General features: G+C 31.7%; 4 protein-coding genes across 5 annotated transcripts in view; 1 reads left to right on the forward strand and 3 right to left on the reverse strand.

The window, feature by feature from the left end:
- LOC110998394 overlaps positions 1-15,077 on the reverse strand; it is a 31,420-nt gene extending 16,343 nt beyond the window's left edge. Inside the window, exons 1-2 of one of the 2 annotated variants that reach the window (XM_045631547.1) lie at positions 14,686-15,077; positions 2,302-2,434 (exon numbers count right to left, since the gene is read on the reverse strand). In XM_045631547.1, the coding sequence (XP_045487503.1) occupies positions 2,302-2,434; positions 14,686-14,811 (259 nt within the window). In that variant the 5' untranslated portion in view covers positions 14,812-15,077. The remainder of the gene's footprint in view (positions 1-2,301; positions 2,435-14,685) is intronic. The other variant, XM_045631546.1, reaches the window with a different exon arrangement.
- A 309-nt stretch (positions 15,078-15,386) lies between these two features.
- On the forward strand, positions 15,387-17,600 carry LOC110998389 (nudC domain-containing protein 3). Its single transcript, XM_022267029.2, has 5 exons — positions 15,387-15,594; positions 15,666-16,069; positions 16,139-16,324; positions 16,992-17,107; positions 17,423-17,600. Exons 1-5 carry the CDS (start codon positions 15,482-15,484, stop codon positions 17,576-17,578), a joined length of 975 nt encoding a protein of 324 aa, XP_022122721.1. The 5' UTR covers positions 15,387-15,481; the 3' UTR covers positions 17,579-17,600.
- LOC110998388 (zinc-type alcohol dehydrogenase-like protein SERP1785) lies at positions 17,595-18,818 on the reverse strand. Its single transcript, XM_022267028.2, has one exon. It carries the CDS (start codon positions 18,696-18,698, stop codon positions 17,610-17,612), a length of 1,089 nt encoding a protein of 362 aa, XP_022122720.2. The 5' UTR covers positions 18,699-18,818; the 3' UTR covers positions 17,595-17,609.
- Positions 18,819-23,136: 4,318 nt separating this feature from the next.
- LOC110998387 (zinc-type alcohol dehydrogenase-like protein SERP1785) lies at positions 23,137-25,010 on the reverse strand. Its single transcript, XM_022267027.2, has one exon. It carries the CDS (start codon positions 24,281-24,283, stop codon positions 23,249-23,251), a length of 1,035 nt encoding a protein of 344 aa, XP_022122719.2. The 5' UTR covers positions 24,284-25,010; the 3' UTR covers positions 23,137-23,248.
- Between the last annotated feature and the right edge of the window lie 806 nt (positions 25,011-25,816).

Raw genomic sequence — 25,816 nt, forward strand, 5'->3', positions numbered from 1 at the left:
AAATTAAATAGAATATAGAATTAGAATTTGTTTTGATTTACAACCGTTTAGAGCCCAAGATTTCTGTATCTGTTTTATCATGAGTCAGTCAAGACAAGTAGGTGAACGGACTCCTGTGCCTGACACGACTTTTTGGGTTTAACGCAATCCCGGTTCAAGCTAGTGAGCTTTAGCGATCCTCCAAGTCCAAGCAAGCAAATCCAAATGGCCCAAGATTCAAATGCACGATATTTAAATCTTGGGCCATTTGGACTCAAACTCAAAATAACTTCATTCATATAGGTAATGAACGTCAATATAAAAATTCATTCTAAATTTACATTTCCTACCAGTCTTTCTCAGCTCAGCTCCTTCGGTGGAGGCAAACGCTAGGAAAGCGACATGTCTCAATCATAAATCAATGACATATCGAATTTCTGTTACGATGACAAATCAAACGACTGATCACTAGTCTATGAAATTAAAATATACGATGTTACAAACTCAGGCCGAGAATAGCGTTGTAATGCTACTGGATAAGTAGATAAGTCTACATTTCACTATTAAAATCTTCACATTGTGATCACAAATGCTACAGCAATACTGTTACAAAACGCTAAGATGTATTTCATATAAAAATTTATTATCACCATGGAACATCTATATCAAAATAAGGCCGTACTTAATAGCCAGCATTCCGTGTAGCAAAATTAAAGAGAAATGGAGGTACGTAGTAATCATAGCATCAAACATAACAGTATTAATTTGCTATTCTCACTTATATCGCTCCAAGACTTCTACAAGTCACTATTCGCTCCAATAGTTGTTAAATCAATGCCATGAAACGCAATTAATTTAAACACTTGTTGCATGTCGAGTCGTACATACTTTTAATACAGATTCAAAATACAATAGCTTTTGCATGTTATATTGTCTATTAATTTATTTATTTATTACAATACATATACAAATACATTTTCTACAGTTGTAATTTATCTATTAAAAATATACGACAATAACAGTTTCAGCGCAAAGACAAAGACTTCTAGTGTAAAATAACAAAATCAATTAAAATTAACGATATAACAAAATTGCTATATAAATCCATCAGACCTTGTTTTGGCCTTACAATGTTTTTATAGTATTCACGTATGTATAATAATTAACACTGTTGTGTAAAAACGAAGGAAAACTTTTCCGTGTGCAGTCACGAAATGAACGTAACCATTAACGAATTTAATTATTACTGTATACTTTGAATATATGATAGTTTTTTTTTATAAAACAGGGGCAAACGGGCAGGAGGCTCACCTGATGTTAAGTGATACCGCCGCCCATGGACACTCTCAATGCCAGAGGAGTGCGTTGCCGGCCTTTTAAGAATTATAGTATAGTTAATAATAGAATCATAGTCTCGAGACAATTTTTATGAGAATCTTCTAAATAATTAACAAACTTTATTGTCTAGAAGCGGAGAAAATATTTCAAGTATAATTTGATATTTTAAAACGAAATTTTGTTAACCCCTTGGTTTCTCCCCTTCGATATATACGCCTGGCTGGTTGATAAGATATCGTGTTCAACATGATTATTTCAATGTTGTTTAACTTTTATTAACATATAAACCATAATACATTCCGTAGTTACTTCCGTAACCAAGAATGTTATCTGAACATTAAAGAATTCTGCTACGAGTAGAAAATTCTTTGAAATAAAATTTACAACTATAATGGTTACAAGGAATTGTCTAAAGTAAAATAAGATTTAAATTATATTCTTTTCTACCAAATATAAAGATTATATCATTGGGATATAACACTGCTTACAATTTTGTCTTACGGTCAACATTTTTGGTAAAATGTTTAGTTTCTGGTAGTAGAAAATTCTTTGAAATCATAAAATTTACAACTATAATGGGTACACAGAATTCAACTCTAAAGTAAAATCATTTGACTTAATAATATAAAGATTATATTTTGTTTTCCGCTAGAATAGTGAGTATAAAACAACGTTCTAAAATTTATATTAGTGGCAACACTGTTTATTCTTAGAGCCTGTTTCACAATGTCCGTAAAGTTCAAAATAAGCTATTTGTTACTTATTGGTATGATAAATAGTATTTTTGCGTTTCACGACTGTCAGCGCTATACGTCATGAAATTCGAAGTATCTTATTTGGAACTTTTATCTTTCGAATAATTTATGTGTTGCCTAGCTATTTGGCACTTTATCCATACATTGTGAAACAGGCCTTTACTGTCAAAATTGTTGGTAGAAATCTTAATAGTTTGCTGTAAAGAAAAAAAACAGTGTAAAAACTCACCGGAAGGAGGTCGCTCCTTGGGATAACAGATTCGGAACAAGCCACGCGTCCTCGTGTAGAAATAGTACTTGCTGTTCAGGCTCTCGAGGATTGCTTTAGAGTTGATATCTGCGGTGTTCTCCGTCACGTACGTCTGGAAAAAATGTTCAACTCTATTAACATTGTGCTAAGGGCGAAAATGCTAGGAACGTCATACAAGACGCCAAAGACAAAAGACGAAGAGTTTCTTTGGTGACAGTAATTAAAAATCTCGTCCTACGAGGTTGTAAGCTTAAGTTTTCCTGACAGCGAGATTCTACCGTGTTGTGTCAAAATTAATTTGTAATTTTTAACTTTTTGACAATTTTGTTTTTCTATAGCAATAATTACAAAATAATAATAATTTCTTTTATTTCCAAAAATAGGTTTTTTTAAATCCCATGATTATTTTTATAACTTGGCAGTATAAAATACATCAGTGGCGCCTTTTAGGTCTGGACTTCATATTTCTTTCATGATCATTAGTCACTTAAATAGGCAAGTAGGTAAACAGACCTGTGCCTAACACACGTCAATTTTTTGGGTTTTAGGCAAGCCGGTTTCCTCACGATGTTTTCCTTTACCGTTCAAGCGTTATAATATAAATTCGCGCTACTAGATTTTCTGTTGATTTTAAAACTATAATATTTCTATTAATATTCTTACAGCTAACATACATATTTTAAAATAAAACACATAGCCGAAACAGATTACATAGATAATCAATATACTTATATTAAACAGAAAACATAAATACATTAATAGGAATAAAGGAAATATATGATAGCTAATATTTCAAAGAATAAAAATAATTGTTACTTCTAAACAAAGGCAAAGAATTCCCGCCTTTTCAGATACTTTAATAACATCCTCTTTGGTTAGGTGGAAACTATTAACATCCTCATAATTAATATTAATATCTGAGTTATAGAAATAAAATGATAACCATGTTATAAGTCATTATGCATTGCTGCAGTGAAGTTGTAAATCATTACCCAAGGTCCCCATCAAATTGGTAACCAGTTTCATTCCTACATTCCAACCACTAGAGCTGATAGAGACTCAAATTAGGATGAACAACATTCCTAGCAATGTGAGGACAATATAATTTAACAGTATCATTATTTATATATTTTGGAAACAAAACAGATAAATCGCTGAAAAATAATAGAAAGAAAATTCCTAAACTTGGATATACCCACAAAAATAAAAATAAAGATTCAATAAAAAGAAGACAGTAATACAACACAAAATATATAAATTATTATAACGACGAACATACTAGAAGATATAATAAAGACGAAAGACACAAGGTTAAAAGCAATAGTAGTTTAACTTTTCCTAATATAAATGAAGCAGCGAAGGCGAAAAAAGTTCCATATTAATGGCAGACGTTGAACACATTCTGTGAAGAGGCTTGCGAAATCCAAGGTAAAGTCTCTTGATCTGTTTAATAGTTTGTATTTCTATAATATATATGTAACTTAAACTACTCCACGAGTAGAACAAAATGCCACGAACAGATAGTTCGTAGTTATTGGTAACATCAGGCTTTATTACTTTCAACATATAGTGTTTATAGTATAGTTAAATAGAAAAAAAATATCGCAAAGACAACTGAATTTTGAATTTAATATAATACATAGTTTATAGAATAATGTATAAGGACCAATAGAGAATTAAAGATTTTAGGAAGATACGAAAATAAATGTGACAAGTTCCATCTGAAGGAACAACAAATTTAGGGTGAGAGACTTAACGCGAACCTTAATAATATAATTTCTGTATGTCAAACTCGATATATTTGACATAGTCTGTTTCTGAATCTTATCTTATCTCTAGGTTTAAGCTGAGTTTTTTATTATATTTCTAATAAGTCGACTCTGAGTCGAGTTTTTTACCAATACTAAATAATCTTCAGATCATTTACACTAATCGTTTAAATAGCAACAAGAAGCTGGACTAGCCTAAATTCGGAAAGGTATTTAAAGGTGCGCTAGCCATTGCGAAATTCTAAAATTTATCGCAATTGAATCCAGTTTCCAAGGCTATCTTCTTTATGTATAACGATATGATGTACTATAAATGTTGATCGACAGTCGACACTTGATAATTAGGAAATTATTAATATTGTTAAGGATTTGTATTGTTATATATATGTATGTACATATATAACAGGGACTAATAGACACGAAGATCACCTGATGGAAATTGATACCGTCGCCCATTAGACTCACAAGTATTATTGTGTAGTTCTTTCGCATTAGTTGTAACTGTTAAGTTAGAATAATTATGATAGAAATAAATAAACATTGACAAAGGTAGCGACTGCCTGCTTTTAAGAATTGCTATGGTTTTCTAGAAGGATCTAAGTTTGCTTTATGGTTCAACGCAACGATGTCCGAAAATGTATACTGAAAATATTTTTTAGTATTAAAAAGACTACTCCAGGAAAGACGCTATACAGCTTTTGTGATGCATTTTTAATGAAATAGACCTATATTAGCATTTTAATTGCACTGTAGGTCAAATGGCTGATCGAGTGACTCTCATATCTGAGCTGATAAGTTCAAAATAATTCTAATAATTTATTTCAATTAGGCCACCTAAAATGTGAGAAAACCGCCATACTTTAGACTCAAAAATCGACGGCGACATATACATAAGGCTTGATATTACTTTTTAAGTATTTTATCTAACAAGTTAATTAATTAACAAGCCTTTCCGGTTCCGGTTAAATTTATCATTGAAGCTCTAAAACGTTACAACGACAATTAGCATGTAAGTTCCTACTTTTTATTTTCATAGACAATAGCATTTCTCTCGTACGGCGTATTGTTGTCGTGTACGTAACGTTTTCTGTACTTCCTCGCATTGGTAGTGATGTTACCATAGATAATATTACTTTTGGCAATAGCATACATACTTTAGTTAAATTTGGTTTTACGTCTTGTTTCAATAATCATTTTTTTATTGTAGGTAAGTTTATATAAACTTTTAGTAGAAAAAAATAAAAGTAAGGCCTTAGAAAAGTCTCTTACAAAAATACAATAAAAAAGTTGAGGCATGGTGAGGCAATCGGGCTGGTAGATGGTTTGGTGGTAGGCTGAATAGGTGGGAGCTTAGAAAGCCTGCAAAATCGTCAGTTGTTATTAGCAAACAGCGATGTGAAAGGCAACGGAAAACCAGCACAAAATTTGAACGCCAATTATCGAAAGGAGATGGAACTATAAGAAGAAATAAAACGCATTTTAATTGCGTTGTATCCTTAAGAATCCATAAATATCGGTTCTCCTGCGAATATTCGACATTCAATTTTCCAAGAAAACGCCTTAACTACAGAGATAGGTTGTGAGATTCGTGACCTGTAACTCCCATCTGTCAATTGAGCAAAGGATTTTCCGAGAGAGTGTTTTAAGAATAAGTGTTTGTATTTAATTGTAATTTTTTAAAGTCTTGAAGTCCCATGTCAATTTTCACTTAAATTTGAGAAGTTATAATATTACAAAACAAAATATTTACGAAAATACGATATGTAAATCGTTAAATATCAACTGTCAAGTAATAATAGCGAGTGATGCTTAGCGTACTGTTTCGCGTAATATAGGCCTTACTCGAGTAGGCTTTGTCATCGAGATTCAAGGAATGTTCTCAATGTAGACGTGAGAACTCAGATATTGTAGAAATACGAATTTCTATTACGTGTATAGAAGTTCGTTGGAAAATCGGATACGCGTGTAAATCTAAAATAATAATGTTATAACTACTTCGGCCCGGGGCAGACAAAATAGTCAAATAAGCCTTCCGCATCTATCCACTTGAAGCAATTATTGTTCTAATGTAACTTACAGTTTTGTATTGTTAGAATAATATGTTCTACGACCTTGTTGGCTTAAGGTTTTCCGTGTAGTATTTTGCTACTAAACATAATTAAAATTTAAAATATACACTTTCATATTCTTAGCCAAAATTACAAGCAACTTTCTAAATATTGATTTCAATTAAGTGATACGAATATTAAAAAGAATTAAGTATTCTGAACATTTTGTCGAAAGGAAAGTAAGTATGGCCAGCAATAAAAATTTCTTCCGATATTTTTCTACGTAACATTTGGAAGTTTTTAAATGATTAAAATTTTGTAATGTAAAAAATAGCTAACCGAGTCATTAAGAAGAATTAAGAAGGCTATAAGCAATGTTATAACGACTAAGTATAATATATCTAGTTACATATTTATATATATATTATATATATAATATATTATGAGTATTATATTTTTATCATGAAGATATATTTAAATCTGGAGAAAAATAACTTCTTAAAATAAATATTTACTGATTTATATAGTTGCTACAATACGATATAAACAGCAAAATTTAAAGATGACGAAAGTCAAACAGTTCAACTGTCAAATTTTATTCGACACACCTCACAAATGTATCAAGGTGTGTCATGTAAAGGATTTCTTGTTCTGAGCTAGTGTCGAGACTCTTGATGAGAGGACGTCTGAGCGTTCATCAGTTACAGTACGAGGTTCATTGAACGAAGTTCGTTGTACTCTTCAGAGATTAAAAAACTAAACACTGCCCTGCACTGCAGGTGATACTGACTTAAAGCTTAATAACTTTAGTACACTGGACCGTGGAGATTCATTTCTCAGACGCTGAACTGATGATAATTCAATAAGAATAACTATGAGTGTTATATGTCAATATTCTATACTCCTATGTTTCACACACAGGAGCCGTACTTAGCGAGTCACGACTGTGATTTTTATTCTAAGCTTAATTGAGCTATTGTAGTTCAATTTTAAAAAGAGAATGAGAGAAGAGACTTTGCGCCTGGTACATAGCGGTGACCCCAGAGGAAAAAAGTCCTTTAAGGCTGCCAGCGTTTAAGGATAGGAACCAAACTTTGTAAATTTGTATGTTTTTATTTTCTATTTGTTATTTTTTTAATGTAGTATTATTGAACTCTGCCATAGTATCACAATTCACAATACAGCGTGTGAAGACTACTAGTGTGTGGACTTTTAACCATACATTTTAGTACGTAGTGTTAGTATATACGCAGTTGGATTTTAAGATTTAAAAATCTGCAGTACGTTTGGGTCGATAAATTGTTTAAAAACGAGATATTTATTTTCTCTATAATCGTGTATTATTTTCTGTATTTGCCTATTGAAACCATTCGTTTAATAATACAAAAAGAGTCGCGTAAAAACTGTCAACAAAATAGCAAACAAGCGGCGCGGCGGTCCGAAACGTTTTTTATGTTGATACTATTTTTAGTTTTGTTATCGAAATAAGGTCTTATAAACAGTTTTTACAAGCCATTTCTCTCTTTCTGTCAAAATTGTTTGCACTGTGATAAAACGAGATAACTAGTGTTTCAAGACTATTTTGCAATTTGCTTTAATATGTATAAGTGGGTTAGTTCTCATTAACAAATAACTTATTATACACAAAAAAAGAGAAACGCAAAAACACACTATATTTAGAAAATTAATAGTACTTAACACATAGGTTGATTTTTCGAATTATACAATGATTCCCTCAGACTTTTCACAGTGAATGAAGCATAGTACAAATGAAATAAATACATATCCAATATGCAATCAAAATCGTGTGTAGTAAGTTAGAACGATATTTAATAAATTTTCTCATCGCGTATCTAATTTCATATTATATTTAACTTAGACAGCGGCCGAATTTCACTCTTATACTTTCACATATTCGCGTGTGATCAAAATAAGATTAGTAATTATATAGTGAGAGTATAAACAATAAAATTATAAGCGACCCACTCGTTGATATCTTTTGTATGGGGTTTTATTAGCGTCATTCGCAGATACCAAAGACACACGATAATTTTGAATTATGCGTTGTGAGAAATATGAAATGGAAATTGGCATGCTATATAGCCAGTTGTACAGACAAAACACCGACCACTGAAACTGGACGAGAACAGGAAAAAGAAACGTGGGAAGACCAAAAAAGCGGATGAAGAGCATAACGGTTTCTGGAGAACAAGGATAGAGGAAGCAAAAACAGATCTAAATGGGTAGATCAGAAGGAGGCCCATACCTAAAATGGTAGACCCATTATAGAACACGAAGTAATAGAAATAACAAAACCTGTCGAAATGTTAGTGGCCGTTATAAATATAATATTTTTTTTTTTATATATTTATAACGTTAATTCGACTCAGGGTCTCTGAGTCGAATTAATTCGATAATATATACTATCTATAAGGAAAAATAAATAATATATAAGTTTTAACAACCTTAAACCTTAAAATATATTAATGCAATATACGTAGAATGTAGATGATGTTTTTAATTACTTCTTATAAAACAAATTTCCATTTACGCTTGCCATTAGTCGCGTCAAGTTTAAAATGTTTAGATGCATATAAATGTATAGTAATAACTTGTTTCTTGTATACACACGCACAGGTATACGCTATGAGTCAATAAAGGTCGTGAGCATCCTGCGGGGACCTGTTTACCTTGCAATGCCGACCAACATCCCAGACCATAAATAGGGCTACCAATAAAGTATGGACTATGAATTTATATCGTATGGACCTATACATAAAAATTTAGTTATAATAATTTAGCCCTAGCCTGCTATGATTAAATAAACGTATCCTAACTTAGATATTTTCTCCTTTTTAGTGTTTTTAAATTTGAGTTATGTTATACTGTTTGAATGTTTGAACCATGTCTTATCGAGTGTTAAATTATTTTAATGTTTATGTTAAACATAAGTATTTTTCATGGATTTAGTAAAGTGATTGAATAAAAAGTTACTTTAGAAAATAAAAAATTTTAGAAGTGCTAACCCTAGCCTTAACTCCCATTACGCACACATGTATACGGAACAGAAACAGGCGCAGGCGCAGGATACAACGCACATGGCCCCATCAAGGTTACTTCAATCCCTTTGTCAAGGGCTACAGTATTCTACACTTACATATGTCGTAGTATTGTTTATGTTATATTTATGACGATAAACTAAGGTGCTTAAAAGGAACCTACAATTAATAATTATAGAATACTTATTAAAAGTGTGCATTGGAATATAGTAGCGAAGATAAGAAACAAAACTTTGAAGGAGGCTGTCACTAATTAAATATTACATAAACTTAATGTATAATAATATTCGAATAAGACATAACATTTATTACTAACGAATCCCACACAGAGAAACACACAAAATAATAATAATAAAAATATGGAAAGAAAAAATAAGGAATAAAGTACATTTTAAGTGTGTAGTGTGTGTGCGTTGTGGTTGTAACCGGCCCTGGCTCAGCATTATGCTGTGGAGCTGACATGTTAGTTTACTTGCCACTCTTAGTTTTCGCCACAGACGTAAAAAAAAGTAATAACAAAAATACAGACCAATTTATTTTTTAAAGAATATTATTGAAACTAACAGCCTACAAATACTGTTATAACTTAACTGTCATTATAATTGAACTTAAATAACTACTAAGAATGGAACAACAACCACCTGTCGGGGATCAGGTAGCATCAGCCATGCAATTTGATCGCAAGCCATAACCTGTGTTACAATGAAGGTTATCGACTGTTCATAAAGTTTCTCTCCTTACAGTGTCACGCGATGAAACGTCGGAAAATATATTAATTAGATTTGATTTATTTAGTTCTATTATCACACCTTTTTTCAGAAAGGTTAGGTAGAGATCTCCACTTGCAGTACCTAGCCTTATTCACTTCACGACATTTTACGCATAGGTACTCAAGTATAAGTTATGGGTAGGTATTTTAACTTGTACCTTGTTTTAGTACCTAAATTTGGTCCAAGGCCTACCGAACCTGATTCCCCCATCCACTGATTCCTTCTACATTATATTTAATTTGGATAATTAGATATCTATGTTTTTATCAAATAGTCAGTTAAATTAACTATCGTTGAGTTATCGTCTCGTACATTATAATTTTATATACAATATTTTACTATATTATTAAGATTATTTTTACATAACAAATATAGGTTAGGTAGGTACTATTATTTATTAACCATCGAAGCTCATTATTTATTCTAATAAATATATAAAAAATTATAATTAAGATTACTTGGATAAATATTAATGTTAGCCAATTTTCTAATAATATTAACACCCATGTTGAAGATCCAGTCACAGAGTGGTTTCGAAAGCGTTAAGTAGCACAAAGGTGAACAATGATGAGAAATATGACATTAAAGTAGGTAAGCCAGAAGTTGTAAAAATAAAGCAACTCTCATACATCAAACTATCTTTGTTAATACTTGATTTGGTCTTTTAATATCTAGAATTGACGTGTTTTATTATAATTATAAAACAATTTAAAAATAATGATAAAATATTTTTAACTACCTACTAAATTTTTTTCAGCAATAATCCAATACTACAACAGATTCAAAAATCTGTTCTTCTAACAAATAAACCAACTTTGACCAATTTTAAATAGTTACCAGAGTTGAAAAAAATCCTCACAACTATTTTAAAGTGTTTAAAGGAACTATTAGAAAGTATAATTGATACGGACGTGGAAATAATAAAATTATATTGATTTCTATAAACTTAATCGTTAACAGGTAACCCGAGACCCTAAACAAGAACAACCCAATAGAAATTCGCACACGAAACGAAAACCACAGACAAAAAAATATCTGAATTAAAACACAAGAAACAAGATAGAAAATAATTAAAATCAATACTTTAATGTTACAATAAAAGGTTAGAACATAAAGAAAAGAGTTCTTTACAGTACGACTCTACATTTATTTTGAGAATGTACATTTAGTTAATCCACCATAACTTATTACCCAACATTATATAATTTACTATTAACAACGCACGTATTAGCCAATATCAATTATGAGTGAAAGGCCGGAAAATTGAAACGCGTAGGCAATCGCGATAGGCGATCATATTAATGATCTGTGATTGGACAAGATTAGCAACACTTTCAAATAAAACTATTTGTTTTGTATGTGAAATAGGGCATTTACGAATTTGGGATATACGTCGACCACGTAATAAATAATAGCTGTCGAAAAATATGCTGAATCTATGTAAGTTTGACTTAGCACATTGTAGCGTACCTTCCGCTAGCGTCTGTCTTCTATTAAATGTATTATCTGTGGATATGCGCCTTTGACAAGGATACAATATAAATGGACTAAGGACACAATATAAACTACGTTATCAATTTATAAATATCAAATTATTTTAATAAAATATATCCAAATTATATTAATTACTTCTTAGTGATACTTATAATTTATAAAATTAAGTATTTACAATGCTGATGCAACAATGTAACCTTAATATCAGGTAAGGCATCTAGGCACTCAAGTATAGAACTACAAAAACTTCAACCATTTTTTGCCCCACTGCGGTTCAGAGCACATATCAAGCTGGAGACTGATATAAATTATGTTTGCGGAAAACCACGTTTTCAGCATCGTGAAATGCAGTGAGGCCTGACCGGGCAATATCCGTAACATGTTGGCTTGCATGCCGTTAACATTCAGCTTGGACTGATTAACTCAATTTTTTTGTAGTATTTTATAATCACAGTATGAAATAAAGTGTGCCAACGTCTAGTTGATCATTTTGGTAGAGTTACCGTCTTTAATATCGTTTTTATCTAAAGTAAAGGTAGACTTTGTTGATAGTTAGGTATTAAGTTTAAGCTGTAATGACAGATGAGTGTTTACATCGTTATATGTCTAAGGTCAAAAACTTTAGAGACGTCAAAAAATACGTTTCCACGACGCGGACGTATCGTTATAACAGACATTATACGTTTTTACAGTAGAAGAATTAAGGTAACCGAATATGCCTTAAGAAAAAAGCTATTAATGGGGTTTTAAAAAGGTATATTTGGGTAACATCCGGTTAACAGGTAAAATTGACTATGTTTGAATTTCCTGTTTATTTCTATATAAAAACATAATCCTTCCGGTTGAGAAACTATCGATTCTTTTCTGATTTTAACGTTTAATCGCGACTAGAGCCTGTATTTTAAAATGTTTATTAAACTGCAATATAATCTAAACACCAGCCTAAACCTTGCTTCTCTATGAAGTATGACAGTTTAGTGTGCTTGCACTATAAAAACTACCATAACTAGATATTGCTCTATTGACAACTTTTTTTATAGATTAGAGAAAGTGCAGAACGATCAACAGTTACGAATTAGCTATCGATACTTAGCGCAAAAAACAGGCATGATTCCGGGTAATTTTTTAACTATGAATGTCACATAAGTGTTCACTTTAGCTATACAATACCTAATCTTTAAATTTCCAAATATACTATCACTTTAATAATCTCTTCTGTACCGTCCCGATTTCTGCATACGAGCTGAATTAAAATACAAATGACTCGGTCTTGAGCACAAATAAAAGTATTAAACTACTATTAGAATGACCACTATTATGCAAATGCAGTTTCAAAAACCGCATTAACATCTTCCAAATGATTGTATAACAAAGTATGTCCGACAGAGCGTGTTTTCGTAGAATTTCTCAGACATTTCGTCACTTTCACGATCAATTTCTCTCATAACTTTCCACACCCGTTGTTGGGACACCTTTTAAGCATATAAAAGATGATTGGACTGTGAATTGGCTTCGTTATATGCAAACCGAAAAATCTTAGTGAATGAACGGAATAAGATGAGTTGTTCTTGTCATAGAGCTAAGTACTAGATCTGTTATTTTTTCAAAGACTAACTAGGTCATCAGCCTTTTGAAACCACACCAAAAATATTTAGAGTTTCACAGTAGCATAGGACAAACATGTTTTTTATAAACTCCACTCCACTTTCATAATATGTATGTAGAATGTTAGAATATTCAACTAGGTTCTTTAGTTAGCTTTCGCTTCCAGCCTCTAAAAATTACTTAAACCGAGAATAAAATATTAAAACTTCAACTTTAAGTTCATGACGCAAGCAAAGATGGTCGTTAAAAAATAGTACAGCAGTATTGGCCTGGTCATTAAGCCGTGTCAGTTCATAAGTGTCTAGCCACTAATGAATTTTTATTATCTGTGCATTTAAAATGTGCTCGTGTCTATTGATCAAAAAACTGTCACGTGTCAATGCACAGAAGTATAAACAAATGAAAGTAACAAATAGGTACAGGAACGTGGCTTCAAATTGCAAATTTAAAAAAATGCAAAATTAAAATGCGGTATATCGTACTTCCTTATAGCTTTGTGGTCAGCTGTTACCACCAAATTCAAATTTCATAGAAAATCAATTTGTAGTCTTTATGAAAATGATTCAATTGAATCATTAGTTAATTAATATAAATGACTTTGATTACGTTAATGACATAATTGCGTAATATAATAATACCCCGAAGTGCGTAAAAAAACTGAAGTTAAGTCGGACCAGGTAAAATTTTTTTGCTAGCAGGTAAACTTTTAATGAAACAAAAAATGCGTTATAAGAGTTAGTCTTAGTTAGTCAAGTTACTCTAAGAGATGTTTAATATGGGCCATGTGTTGATAAAATGAATATTTCATGTTAAGTTTAAAATATAATGCTAGTGTTCAACAATAATCTAACACAAAGTTGTTCTTTGATAACGAGTGGGGATTTAAGTTTAAGTGAAATTAAAGAATATTTAACGTACCTACATACATAATATGAAAACGACTAAGCCAATATACTTTTAAGGCGTGATATTTTCTTACAAACAGGTTTGAAAGCAGATATAGCGGATATTTTTAGAACTTTCTCCCAACGGATCGTATTTATTTCTTTTTTATCGATAACTTTAATAACAAATATTTTGTGACTGTTTCACAGTTACTGTCTTTGGTTCAGTTGCCGATTTGTTCAAAACCAAAATTATTGGGTTCGAATCGGCCAAATCCAAACCCAATTCGGTATGAGAAATTGCAAGTCTGCCCCATGCCCCGCTGTGGGGTTACGGGACTTTATTTATACAGTTACATGAATGCACAATATTGTGCTGTTTGTCTGCTTTTAATACTTGCATATTTATGCGTAACGTGACTACTATAACGGTGAAGATTGCTTTGACTTGAATGTTATTGCGTTAAATTATTGTTAGTTTTAGTATTAACACTGATAAAGCTATTGTTTTAATAACTATTAATAAAAAAGTTGAAATATAATGTTTATTAGTAAATGTGGTTTGGTATTTTGAGGAAGGGTAAACTAATTTTTTGTTTTCTAAGAACTTGAGATTTGAAGAATACGCAGATATTTTTTTTTATAATTAAAACTACCCACCAATTAATAAGGTTGTACAATGTTTTTATCTACGCAATTAAAATTTAGTTTATAATATTGTAATACAAATTTACCTGTATATTACTGCGTCTTACTTCCACGTACAACCAGTTATCTGTTGAAAACGCTATTGCCATTAAGGCAGCAGCCACGATAGCTGTAATAGTCGCTATAGACAAAGTTACCGCCGAGCAAGGCATTTCTACAACCTTCAAAAGACTATTTAAGATAAAAAAAGGAGGTACGTAAACACAATCACAACACAGTAATTCTTGCTAAGTTCACCTAAACAGCATTTTCGTGAACACTTTACGCAACGGGGAACACGACAGCACTCTCACGAAATAATTATAACTCATATAAATGCGGTCATCGCCTGCAGCGTACCAAGATCGCGCGCGTTACTTCTTTGCCTACTTCGAAGTGACTTGCCTTGCCGCTCTCTTGCGGATGTGAAACTTTAGAAAATGAATGAGCGCACCCAGCGGATGGAATGCGATTCAAAAACCAGTTTTATGATACCAGATGTAAAATGTCTCGCAAAGTGTTGCTGTAGTTATAGTAATTATAATATAATATTTTCCTAGGAAATTTCCTGGTCTTCTTCACTATTAAAAAAATTTATTCCATGTATAATTTTATATATTATTAGAAGCGTTGTAAATTATCTGGTGCGATGATATGAAAAAAATACTTTGATAACTGACACCATGAACTGTCTAATGTCAACTGTCAACTGAGAATTTTCAGATTTCAGAATATTATGTTTTGGAATTGTTGTTGGTATTTTTCGAAACTGTCTTCGAAAAACTTGTTAATAATAAAAAAACAAAATAACTCAACAAATTAAAAAAAAAATACATAAACAAAATGGCCGATTCTCCAGATTTCGAAAAGTATGATCCAATTCTTACATCAATTTTAGAAGGGGAAAAGTCAATTATTGGTTTCCTTTCTGCTATATTTGGCTTTCTAGCCAGACGGTAAGTCCAAAAAAGATAAATTTAAATAGGTGTTTATTTTATTTAGTTAATTGAGGGACGTACATTTTCAGAACTGATTTCTACTACACACCAGAAGGTCCATATGAGAATATGGGTTTTCCACCTGGAGTCGCTGAAGAACTTGTTGTGAAAGTTTTGCGTAAATGTGACCCAAAGAACCGGAAACTATCTGAAGCTGAAGAAAATGATTTAAGCAATGAGATAATGTGTTCAACTGTTGCTCAAGAAGTAGAAATTGTTGATGAACATCAAGATAATTTCAAAGTGGATCCTACACAAGAAACACAACAAAAACCTGTTATAGATGAGGCTATTCAAAAAACACCTCTAACAAAAAAGGTTCCAATAATACCAGATGATTATGAGCCTCCAGTAATTCCAGTGCAAAATAGTGAATCTTATAATGGAGCCGTGAGAGATAAATATACTTGGTCCCAAACAATTACTGATCTAGGTAACTAATATTTTCTATTACTTTAGAAGTCTAATTCTCTAATATTATACATTTATGGTTTTATTTTAGATGTTATCCTAAACCTGCCTTCAAATGTAAGGTCAGCAAAAGACTTGAATGTCATAATAAATCCAGGAGATATTTCTGTTATATCCAGACACCAAGATATTATAGTAAAAGATTCACTTCCTTTTAAAATTAAAACACTGGAATGCTTTTGGAGTATTAGTGAAGGAAGGCTTTTAATACATTTAGGTAAGAAAAGTTTGTAATAGAAATTATATATGATTTAAAATATAACACCTCTATCTTGAAAAGCTTTAAATAATGAACTTTACCTCTCATAACAAAAAAAAAATTAATATACATGAGAAATATAATATTAATATATATGAGCAAGATACATGTCGCCGTAAGTCAACTGTATTCACTCTGACATGCATCTTTACTGCCTTTTTGAATTTCTCAAACACCAATATTGCCAATTTTAGATGGTAATTAATCAAATAATTGCACACCCTCATACCCAATAGACTTCTTCAAATAATTTGTATGCAACTTTGACAATATAAGCAAACTCGCTCAACACCTGTTGCCAGTAGTTGTGTATTTGATTTTTTTAAATGATAAGCTACTATAGAGAGAATTATTTAATTTTTTTTAGCTATAAACATATTATATGTAGTTGTTTTATTGTCATAATTTTGGGTTCTTAGTAGATTTTATTAGTCTGTGTTCAAAAATTGTATCTAAATAATATTTTTATAATTTTATTATTTATTAATTTATTTTGTTGTGTTTGTAACTTAGAAATTTAGATTTTGCATGCTGTAGCCCATATTTCAATTAGAATATGAAATGTGGCTTGACTAAACAATTATAAATTAAATGCAATTATAAAAAAATATGAACATGTTTTCAGAAAAAATGCAAGAGCGTTGGTGGGACAGATTATTAAATAATGAGGAACCAATCAATTTAGACAAAATTGACTGCTCAAGATTTTTAAATGAATTACCTGAAGATCACATTGCAAAGGTAATTTTTGTATTAATTTGTGTTTCTATTGTGAAGAAAGCTACTGAAATGGAATTATTATAGAATCATCCTTTCAAATTACATAGGTATTTTGATGCTGCGAGATTTCATTATATGTATTTATGATAGTCCACATAAATATAAACTCGAATTTGTAAAAAATCTGGAAAACAATAAGATCCATATCAATTAACGAATATTATTATACTATATACTGAAATTAGCATCATCATAGTCTTATGTTTCAAATGTAATCCAAATTCTTTATTAAAAAAAAAAACTTTTTTGTGCATAGGATTTATTTTTATTTTACAGGTAAGAGAATTACAATGGAATCAAGAACAAAAAATGAAAGGACTACCAACTAGTGATGAAATCAGGAATATAGAGCTATTGAAGAAAGCATGGAATAGTCCAGGATCGCCATTTTTAGGGAAGGAATTTGATCCAAATGTTCTTTATAAACCATAAATGAATATATAAATCATGATTTTTGACTGTTTTATTCAAAACCAGATATGACGATTTTTCCTATAGTTTTCTTTTCTTCAATCAGCCTGTGGGCCTCCCGTAAGTTAACTGCATTAAAAGGAGCAAGAACCTTTGTCACAGTTGTCTTTAGTTTTCCATTTTCTAACATTTTAGAAACCTCCTCTAATATTTCTGTATGTCTATACCTATCTTCTGTATTATATACAATTCTAGTATACATCATTTCTGAGACAAGAGTAATGCTTTTAGCTTTTAAGGGCTTTAAATCCACCAGGCCACTGCTGTCAACAATTAGACAAATTTTTCCCTGGGGTTTAATAAGCATCATCAGAGTGTCCCAGTAGTTGTAAGGATCATAATTAACCAATATAAAATCAACTTCTGATAGTTTATTTTTTTTTAGTTGCTCAACTAAATTTTCTGAGTGATTCAGTACAATATGTGCACCACTCTCTTTTGAGAACTTCATACTTTCTGGCCTTGATGCTGTACCTATAACTTTAAGGCCAAACAGATTAGCTAGCTGACAAGCAACAGAACCTACCCCACCTCCACTATTTATAATTAAAATTGACTTGCCCTTGTCTTTCTCTGTTATACATAGTCTGTCAATTAATGATTCATAAGCAGACACTGCTGTTAGTGGCATGGCAGCTGCTTCTTCAAAAGAAAGATTTTTTGGTTTCTGTGCAACATGTATTTCATCCAAAGCAACATATTGAGCATTTGTGCCATGTCTTCTTATATCAGCAGTAAAGAATACTTGATCATTCACTTTAAACTTTTTTACTGCTTCACCCACTGCAGTTATAATGCCTGCCCCATCAAAGCCCAATATTCGTGGTTCTTTCTCGATTAGAGGTTTTGGAGCTCGCTGCTTTGTATCAATTGGGTTAATAGCAATTGCTTTAACTTCTATCAAAACTTCACTTTCTTTTGGAACTGGTACACTTACCTCCAAATCGATAAGGCTATTTATATCAGAAATTGGCAAGTACTTAAACAGACCAACAGCTCTCATATTTTTTGAAATATTTGCGGCCATTTTAATGAACAAGTGAATAACAACTAACAATATAAAGATGACATTCAATAACATGATAACCCAGCTTGACGATAAAAAATCATCAAGTCACTTTAGGAAATATTACGGTGACCAACTATTTTTTGTTCGAAAAGTACACTTTGCTAGTATTTCACGCGTGAAAAAAAGAAGAAAAAACGATAAAAAGGTTAAAAAAATATTTTTATTTAAAACATATTTTTCTTCGGAGTGGATTAATTATTTCCTAAATGATCATGTTCGTCTAATAATATAATTATTGTAGCCACATCAAAACAACTTACATTTTGCATACTTATTGAATTTGACTGTTAAGACGGCAGAGTAGATAATGTTTTTGCTTGTTAATGCTTTTGTCAATTTCAATTTTCTCATCGTGCCATTTCTTTAATTTATCGTCATTTAAATATAAATTTATTCGACTGCTGATGAAAACTTCTTTCGGTCGATTTGAAATAATTTCATGCTCAAAGTTTACTACCTATCCATTCCTCGATATAGTCACAAAAAAAATTAAAATTTTTTTTTTCCGGGATTGGAATCTTTCAAAACGGTCAGTTTATTCTTTAGAATTAGTGGTAAAAATCCATCATTGAATTTTGATTTCCATTGCAGTAGGTATCTATATATGTACTTTCGTTCGTTTAATATACTCACCTAATACACGTTTCTGTTGCTGAAAATTTATCTCCTTCAATTTGATGAGTCGAGTGAGAGTAAACAGATTCAATTTTAAAAAGAGAGTTTTTGAGATTGTAAGATAAGAGGATTAAAAAGTGGTTTGCAAAAAAAGAGTACAAAACTCAGTAAATGGTCACCTTAGGAAATATACCTAATTGGCTTGTTTATAATAACCTTCTGTACAGTATACAAGATAGAGAACATTTTTAATTTTATCAAATTGTCATTTATAATGTCATTATGAATCGTAGTAATTACATCAATTTTTATTCTAACATAGTTCTAAACGTAGATATTTAAATTTTCGTATGTGTACACTGTTATTAAAAGTACATTGAGAAGTATTTTTATTTTGTTTGTTCTTAAGTTTCGAACCTAGTAATACAGATTTTTAAAAAGTATAGGTCAATAGACCAAAGTATTGTGGGATGTGTGAATCGTCTCTTTTATCATTATTTTTAGGCCGGCAACGCACTCGCGAGCCTTCTGGCATTGCGTCCATGGGCAATTAAGTTAATTTAAATTACTATCACTTAACATCAGATGAGCCTCCAGTAAAAAAATCGTCTATATTTTCATATTTCAACCTTTTACTTTAAAAATCAGTGTCAACTGTAAACTATGGCTTGTAAGCAGTGACACTAATAAGAAAATTTTTGCATTCTTTTTTAACACAGAAAACTGAAGAAATTATCTTTATACATCAGTAATTGTAAATATATTACAAACTAATCTTGATTCTTATTTCTTGTGCTGTAAAATCTTGCATAATTGCTTACTGTCAATTATGCAAGACATATCACAGAATTTTACTTATGGTGGACGGTGACGTCCACAACAATGATGTCACTGTGCTAAATACCTAGTTAAAATTACCTTACAATTACCATTTATTTTAATTATAGTAATATGTTTAAACCACCACTATGTTAAAATTACAGCATTTTATTAAATTCAGTTCCATATTACCCATGATACACTGTTCTATGTATATGTAATATAATATGTATATATAGATCGGATATTTTATTTTTTATTCATTAAGCTATTATTAAAGTAAATATAGTATTATTTGTATATATAATGTAATATATATAGTATATATTTATAATATTAGTATTATTTGATGCATTGTATTGGGTCGATTCCTTTCATGAAATGTCCATTTTATCCGTTCGTTTCAATCACGACAATGAATATGACTTGAGGCAATCAATCTCAATAGTAAGGCGTAGAAACTTATGTGTACCTATGTACAAGATTCAGTTCCTTTCAAAATTAAAACACTAGCTAACACACGCCACAGCCTTTTAATAGATTAGGTAACTAAGGTCTCTAAAATTAATTATATATGGCTAGGATTACATCAAATTAAAATATTGAAATTATTTTAATTCCTTTTCATTCCTACTTGAGATATAGTCAGCATTCAACAATAAATATAATAATATATACTTACTTTATCTTAGAGAAAGTGCAATTATCTGAATTATAATATATTAGGTCCATACATATGAAATTGGCGTATTTCGTACTGGCCACTTTAATCCCGATGTTCTCCTCTTTGGTAAGGCATTTCAAATTTCAAATTTGTACAGCTATTTACTAATGTTTTTGTGCTTCGACGTCCGTCATTCATTTGTTTTCTTTTCTGTTTGCGTCACTCATTTTACAAAATGGAAAACTTAGAGCGTTTTCACATCATCCGATCCGATATCGGTGTCGGACGCCGATCCGATATCGGGGAAAGTAAAATGTATGAAATATGTACCTGTCTTTCATATTGTCCGGCCCGATATCGGATATCGGAGCCCACACCGATATGCTGGCGGCACTATCGGACACCTGTGAGCCGTCGGGCGATAATGTTTGTATGTGTGCTATACGTGTATTTAAATTGTCTCTGTGTGCGTAGACCCCGTTGCGTGGCGGCCATTGTTTACAGTTTGGTAGTCATCATGGCGTCGTCTTCATTTAAATACGATATAATATAATAATATAAATACAATATAATGAGATGAATTAGCAAATAATTGAATGTCTATCGTATGAGTGAATCCACATTCACTCATACGACAGTAATTAAAAAACTTGCTAGGTGCTTTTTGTAGCTTGTTAAAAAGAGTATAAAAAGCTCCCTCTGAATATCTAGCTTCCACGATGGGATGTATCCAATACTGTCTGTGAACAGATCTTTTTTTGCGTCTTAAATATAATAGATACAGCAAATAAAGTTTTCTATTATAGTCTGCCATGATGACCTGCCCGCACTAAGCTTATAGAGCAAATGGCCGTATCAGAACGATTTTGTCAGAAATGTGTGAAAATAGCATAGGGTGTCGGCTAATCGGATATCGGTTATTGGGTCCTACACCGATATCGGATCGGATAATGTGAAAACGCTCTTAAAGTATCGCATTATTTACGAGTACGAGTTCCGCCGTAGCACTAGTGCTGCGGAAATGACTCGAAGGGTGAATGATGGGCATGGCGGCTATGTTGCAAAAGAACACAATTCGTTTTTGATTCCAACGTTTTCGTTCTGGAAATTTCGACCTGCAGAACAAGCCCCGTGGACGGCCTGAGACCCAAGTTGATAATTAAGTAGGTATTAAAGGCTGTTGTGGAAGCGGATCCATCGCAAACCACGTCCGAGAAAGCTGCAGGCTGCGGTGTTAGTGATAAACTGTTTTAATTCACTTGAAGCAAATTGGGAAGATTAAAAAACCTTGAAAGATGGGTACCTCACGAATTGACTGAAGCAAACCGGCAAACGCGCGTCGACTGCTGCGTTACTTTACTGTACCGGCACAATAATGAAGGTATTTTAAAACGAATTATTTCCAGTGATGAAAAATGGATTCTTTACGATTATCGGAAGCGCTCAGCGCAATGGTTGGATCCTGGCCAGCCAACCAAATCCTGCCCCAAGCGAAAATTAACCCCAAAAAAGTTACTTGTAAGCGTTTAGTGGACTAGTGCCGGTATTGTTCATTGCAGTTTTCTCAAATCTGGCCAGACTATTACGGCTGATTTTCAGCAATTGCAAACCATGATGGATAAGCTAGCGGCTAAAGAACCTAGGCTGGTCAATCGCTCCACGCCACTGCTACTTCACAACGCTAGACCACACACTGCATAACAGACGGCTACCAAATTAGAAGAGCTTTAATTGGAATGTCTTAGACATCCTCCGTACTCCCCGGTCGTTGCTCCAACAGATTACCATTTTTTTCGAAATTTGGACAATTTCTTGCAAGGGAAAAAATTTAACTCTGATAGGGGAAATCCAAATCCAAAATGGGGTCCAAATCGCCTTCACAGATTTTATTGATTCCCGTCCGACTGGTTTTTTTACTAAAGGGATCTATGAACTACCTATGAGTTGGCAAAAGTGCATAGAAAACAATGGTTCATACTTTGTTTAATTAAATATATTATACATGTATTTAAAAATATTCAACTTTTTGTTCCTCCCATACAGAACGCCAATTTCATATGTAAGGACCTAATATTAGATCAAGATCTTTAAATGAATAACCAGAATATCAAATTGCAAAAATAATTTTTGCTTATTAATTTGTATTACAATTATTTTTTGTGCATTCCAAGACTATGCAGGTGACTGATTACTATGCGCTGAAACAGAGTCTGCACATAGGGCTGTCTGTCTGCAGATGATAATAATGGATACAGGTTAGTAGGCATATACCAAATCCTTGTGCTTGCAAACTCATAGAATGAATTTTGAATATGTTAAAAGTGAATCCCAAATTTTAATTGTAAAAAAAACTTTATTGTGCATATAATTTTTTTTATTAACCAGTTAAAATGATTTAATTACAATTGAATTACAATAGCACCAAGAACAAAATGTAGAACTATTGAAAAATGCATGAAATGTCTTATTTAAAACCTGATAAAACAATTTTTCCTATGGTTTTATTTTCTTCAATCAGTCTGTGGGCCTCCCGTATGTTTACTGCATTAATAGGAGCAATAACCTTAGTCAAAGTTGACTTTAGTTTTCCATTATCTAACATTTTAGAAACCTTCTCTAATATTTCTGTATGTCTATACTTATCATCTGTATTATAAACAATTCTAGTAAACATCATTTCTGAGACAAGAGTAATGCTTTTAGCTTTTAATGGCTTTAAATCCACCAGGCCACTGCTGTCAACAATTAGACAAATTTTGCCCTGGGGTTTAATAAGCATCATAAGAGTGTCCCAGTATTTGTAAGGATCATAATTAACCAATATAAAATCAACTTCTGATAGTTTATTTTTTTTTAGTTGCTCCACTAAATTTTCTGAGTGATTCAGTACAATATGTGCACCACTTTCTTTTGAGAACTTCATACTTTCTGGCCTTGATGCTGTACCTATAACTTTAAGGCCAAACAGATTAGCTAGCTGACAAGCAACAGAACCTACCCCACCTCCACTATTTATAATTAAAATTGACTTGCCCTTGTCTTTCTCTGTTATACCTAGTCTGTCAATTAATGATTCATAAGCAGTAACAGATGTTAGCGGCATGGCAGCTGCTTCTTCAAAAGAAAGATTTTTTGGTTTTTGTGCAACATGTATTTCATCCAAAGCAACAAATTGAGCATTTGTGCCATTTCTTCTTATATCAGCAGTAAAGAATACTTGATCATTCACTTTAAACTTTTTAACTGCTTCACCCACTGCACTTATAATGCCTGCCCCATCAAAGCCCAATATTCGTGGTTCTTTCTCTATTAGAGGTTTTGGAGCTCGCACTTTTGTATCAATTGGATTTATAGCAGTAGCTTTAACTTCTATCAAAACTTCACTTTGTTTTGGAACTGGAACATTTACCTCCAAATCGATAAGGCTATTTATATCAGAAATTGGCAAGTACTTAAACAGACCAACAGCTTTCATATTTTTTGAAATATTTGCGGCCATTTCAATGAATAATTGTGTAACAACGAACAATATAAAGATACATTCAATTATATGAAAACCCAGCCTGGTGATAAGAAATCATCAAATCACTAATCACCTTAAGAAATATACCTAGGTACTGTTTTTAATGTTGTGCAGTATAAAACTTATCAAATGTCATTCACTCCAAACCTATCTCAATCCATTTTTCACCATCTGAGGTAGAGATCTTAATCCAAATATTGATAAAAGTGTACCAATAACTAATCGATGGATTGATATAAGATAGGAGATCGATCGACTGTCACGGTCTGATCTCAGATTGTTTTCAATCGGAGATTGTGGATTAATTATTGGGGTCGGGCGTTAGACAATTAATCGCTGTAATAACATCAATTCTTATTCTGTGTAACATAGTTATTAAAGTAGAGGTTTTATATTTTCGTGTTGTACGGCGTTATTGCAAAGTACATCGTATTTTTTTATTGCAGGGCGTATTTTTTTTGTGTGTCGGTCGGTTTCTAAGCCCAAAATTTTGAACCTATATCAATAGACTATAGTATTCTGTGATTTGTGAATGGTTTTATTGGCTGTATATTCACATTTCAAGTTCTTTGTGTAAAAATCAGTGTCAACTATAAACTTTTACCTTTGTAATTAATATGACGGTGACTCGGTCTATAATTATCTAAAAAGTCACGTCACGTCAAGTCTTCTCTCTAAATTGTTAACAAATTACGAACTAATCTTGATTCTTGTGTTGCAAATACCTATTTAAATAAAAACAATAACAAATACCTATTTAAATAGGTATTATTATTGTTACTACTCATAATTATTAATTAACACTATATTGACAGAAACTACACGCTTAATGTCAATTATGGAAGACAGAATTTTACTAACGGTGGACCACACCATAACAAAGATGGCGCTGTACTCAATAATTAAAATTGACCTACAATTATTATAAAATCAGATCATTATAATTCTAGTTATAAATATATTATTAAATCAACAATGTTCTAATTTCGATATTTTGTTAAATTCGGTTCAATATTACCCATTTAAATTTTTTTTTGATATGCAATCTGATATTATATTATGATTTATGTGGCATTTTCTTGCGTTTGAGCAGTTAAAACAACAAAGTTTCATTAGTATACTTATAATTTATATATTTCATACTTGCTAGCTTGCGTAAAAACATTGTCGATGATGTAGAAATCATTGTTTTATAAAATTATGTTGTAGCGCTGTTTGCTTTTAAATAGTAAAATACGGATATTTCAAAAAAAAATATTTTTTATTCATTAATTAGTTATTCTAAATGTAAATATAGCATATAAAAGTATTATTTGATGCATTGTGTTGGGTCAATTACATTCTCACAAGGTCCATTTCATCCGTTCGTTTCAATCACGACAATGAATATGACTTGAGGCAATCAATTTCAATATTAGGGTGATAAGTGCAGAACGTTTAAAACGATTCTAATTTCTTATAATAATACATTTATACATAAACACAGTTTGTTCTTTTAACAATTTTCTA

The sequence above is a fragment of the Pieris rapae genome, chromosome 16 (genome assembly GCF_905147795.1).
Source record: "Pieris rapae chromosome 16, ilPieRapa1.1, whole genome shotgun sequence".
Classification (NCBI taxonomy): domain Eukaryota; kingdom Metazoa; phylum Arthropoda; class Insecta; order Lepidoptera; family Pieridae; genus Pieris; species Pieris rapae.

What these genes read in the sequence shown, in the direction of transcription:
- LOC110998389 (XM_022267029.2), top strand. Translation starts at nt 15,482, where the DNA reads ATGGCCGATTCTCCAGATTTCGAAAAGTATGATCCAATTCTTACATCA. An exon ending in TTTGGCTTTCTAGCCAGACG is followed by an intron (nt 15,595 to 15,665) that starts GTAAGTCCAAAA and finishes GTACATTTTCAG; the next exon opens with AACTGATTTCTACTACACAC. An exon ending in CCAAACAATTACTGATCTAG is followed by an intron (nt 16,070 to 16,138) that starts GTAACTAATATT and finishes GTTTTATTTTAG; the next exon opens with ATGTTATCCTAAACCTGCCT.
- LOC110998388 (XM_022267028.2), bottom strand. Translation starts at nt 18,698, where the DNA reads ATGTTATTGAATGTCATCTTTATATTGTTAGTTGTTATTCACTTGTTC.
- LOC110998387 (XM_022267027.2), bottom strand. Translation starts at nt 24,283, where the DNA reads ATGGCCGCAAATATTTCAAAAAATATGAAAGCTGTTGGTCTGTTTAAG.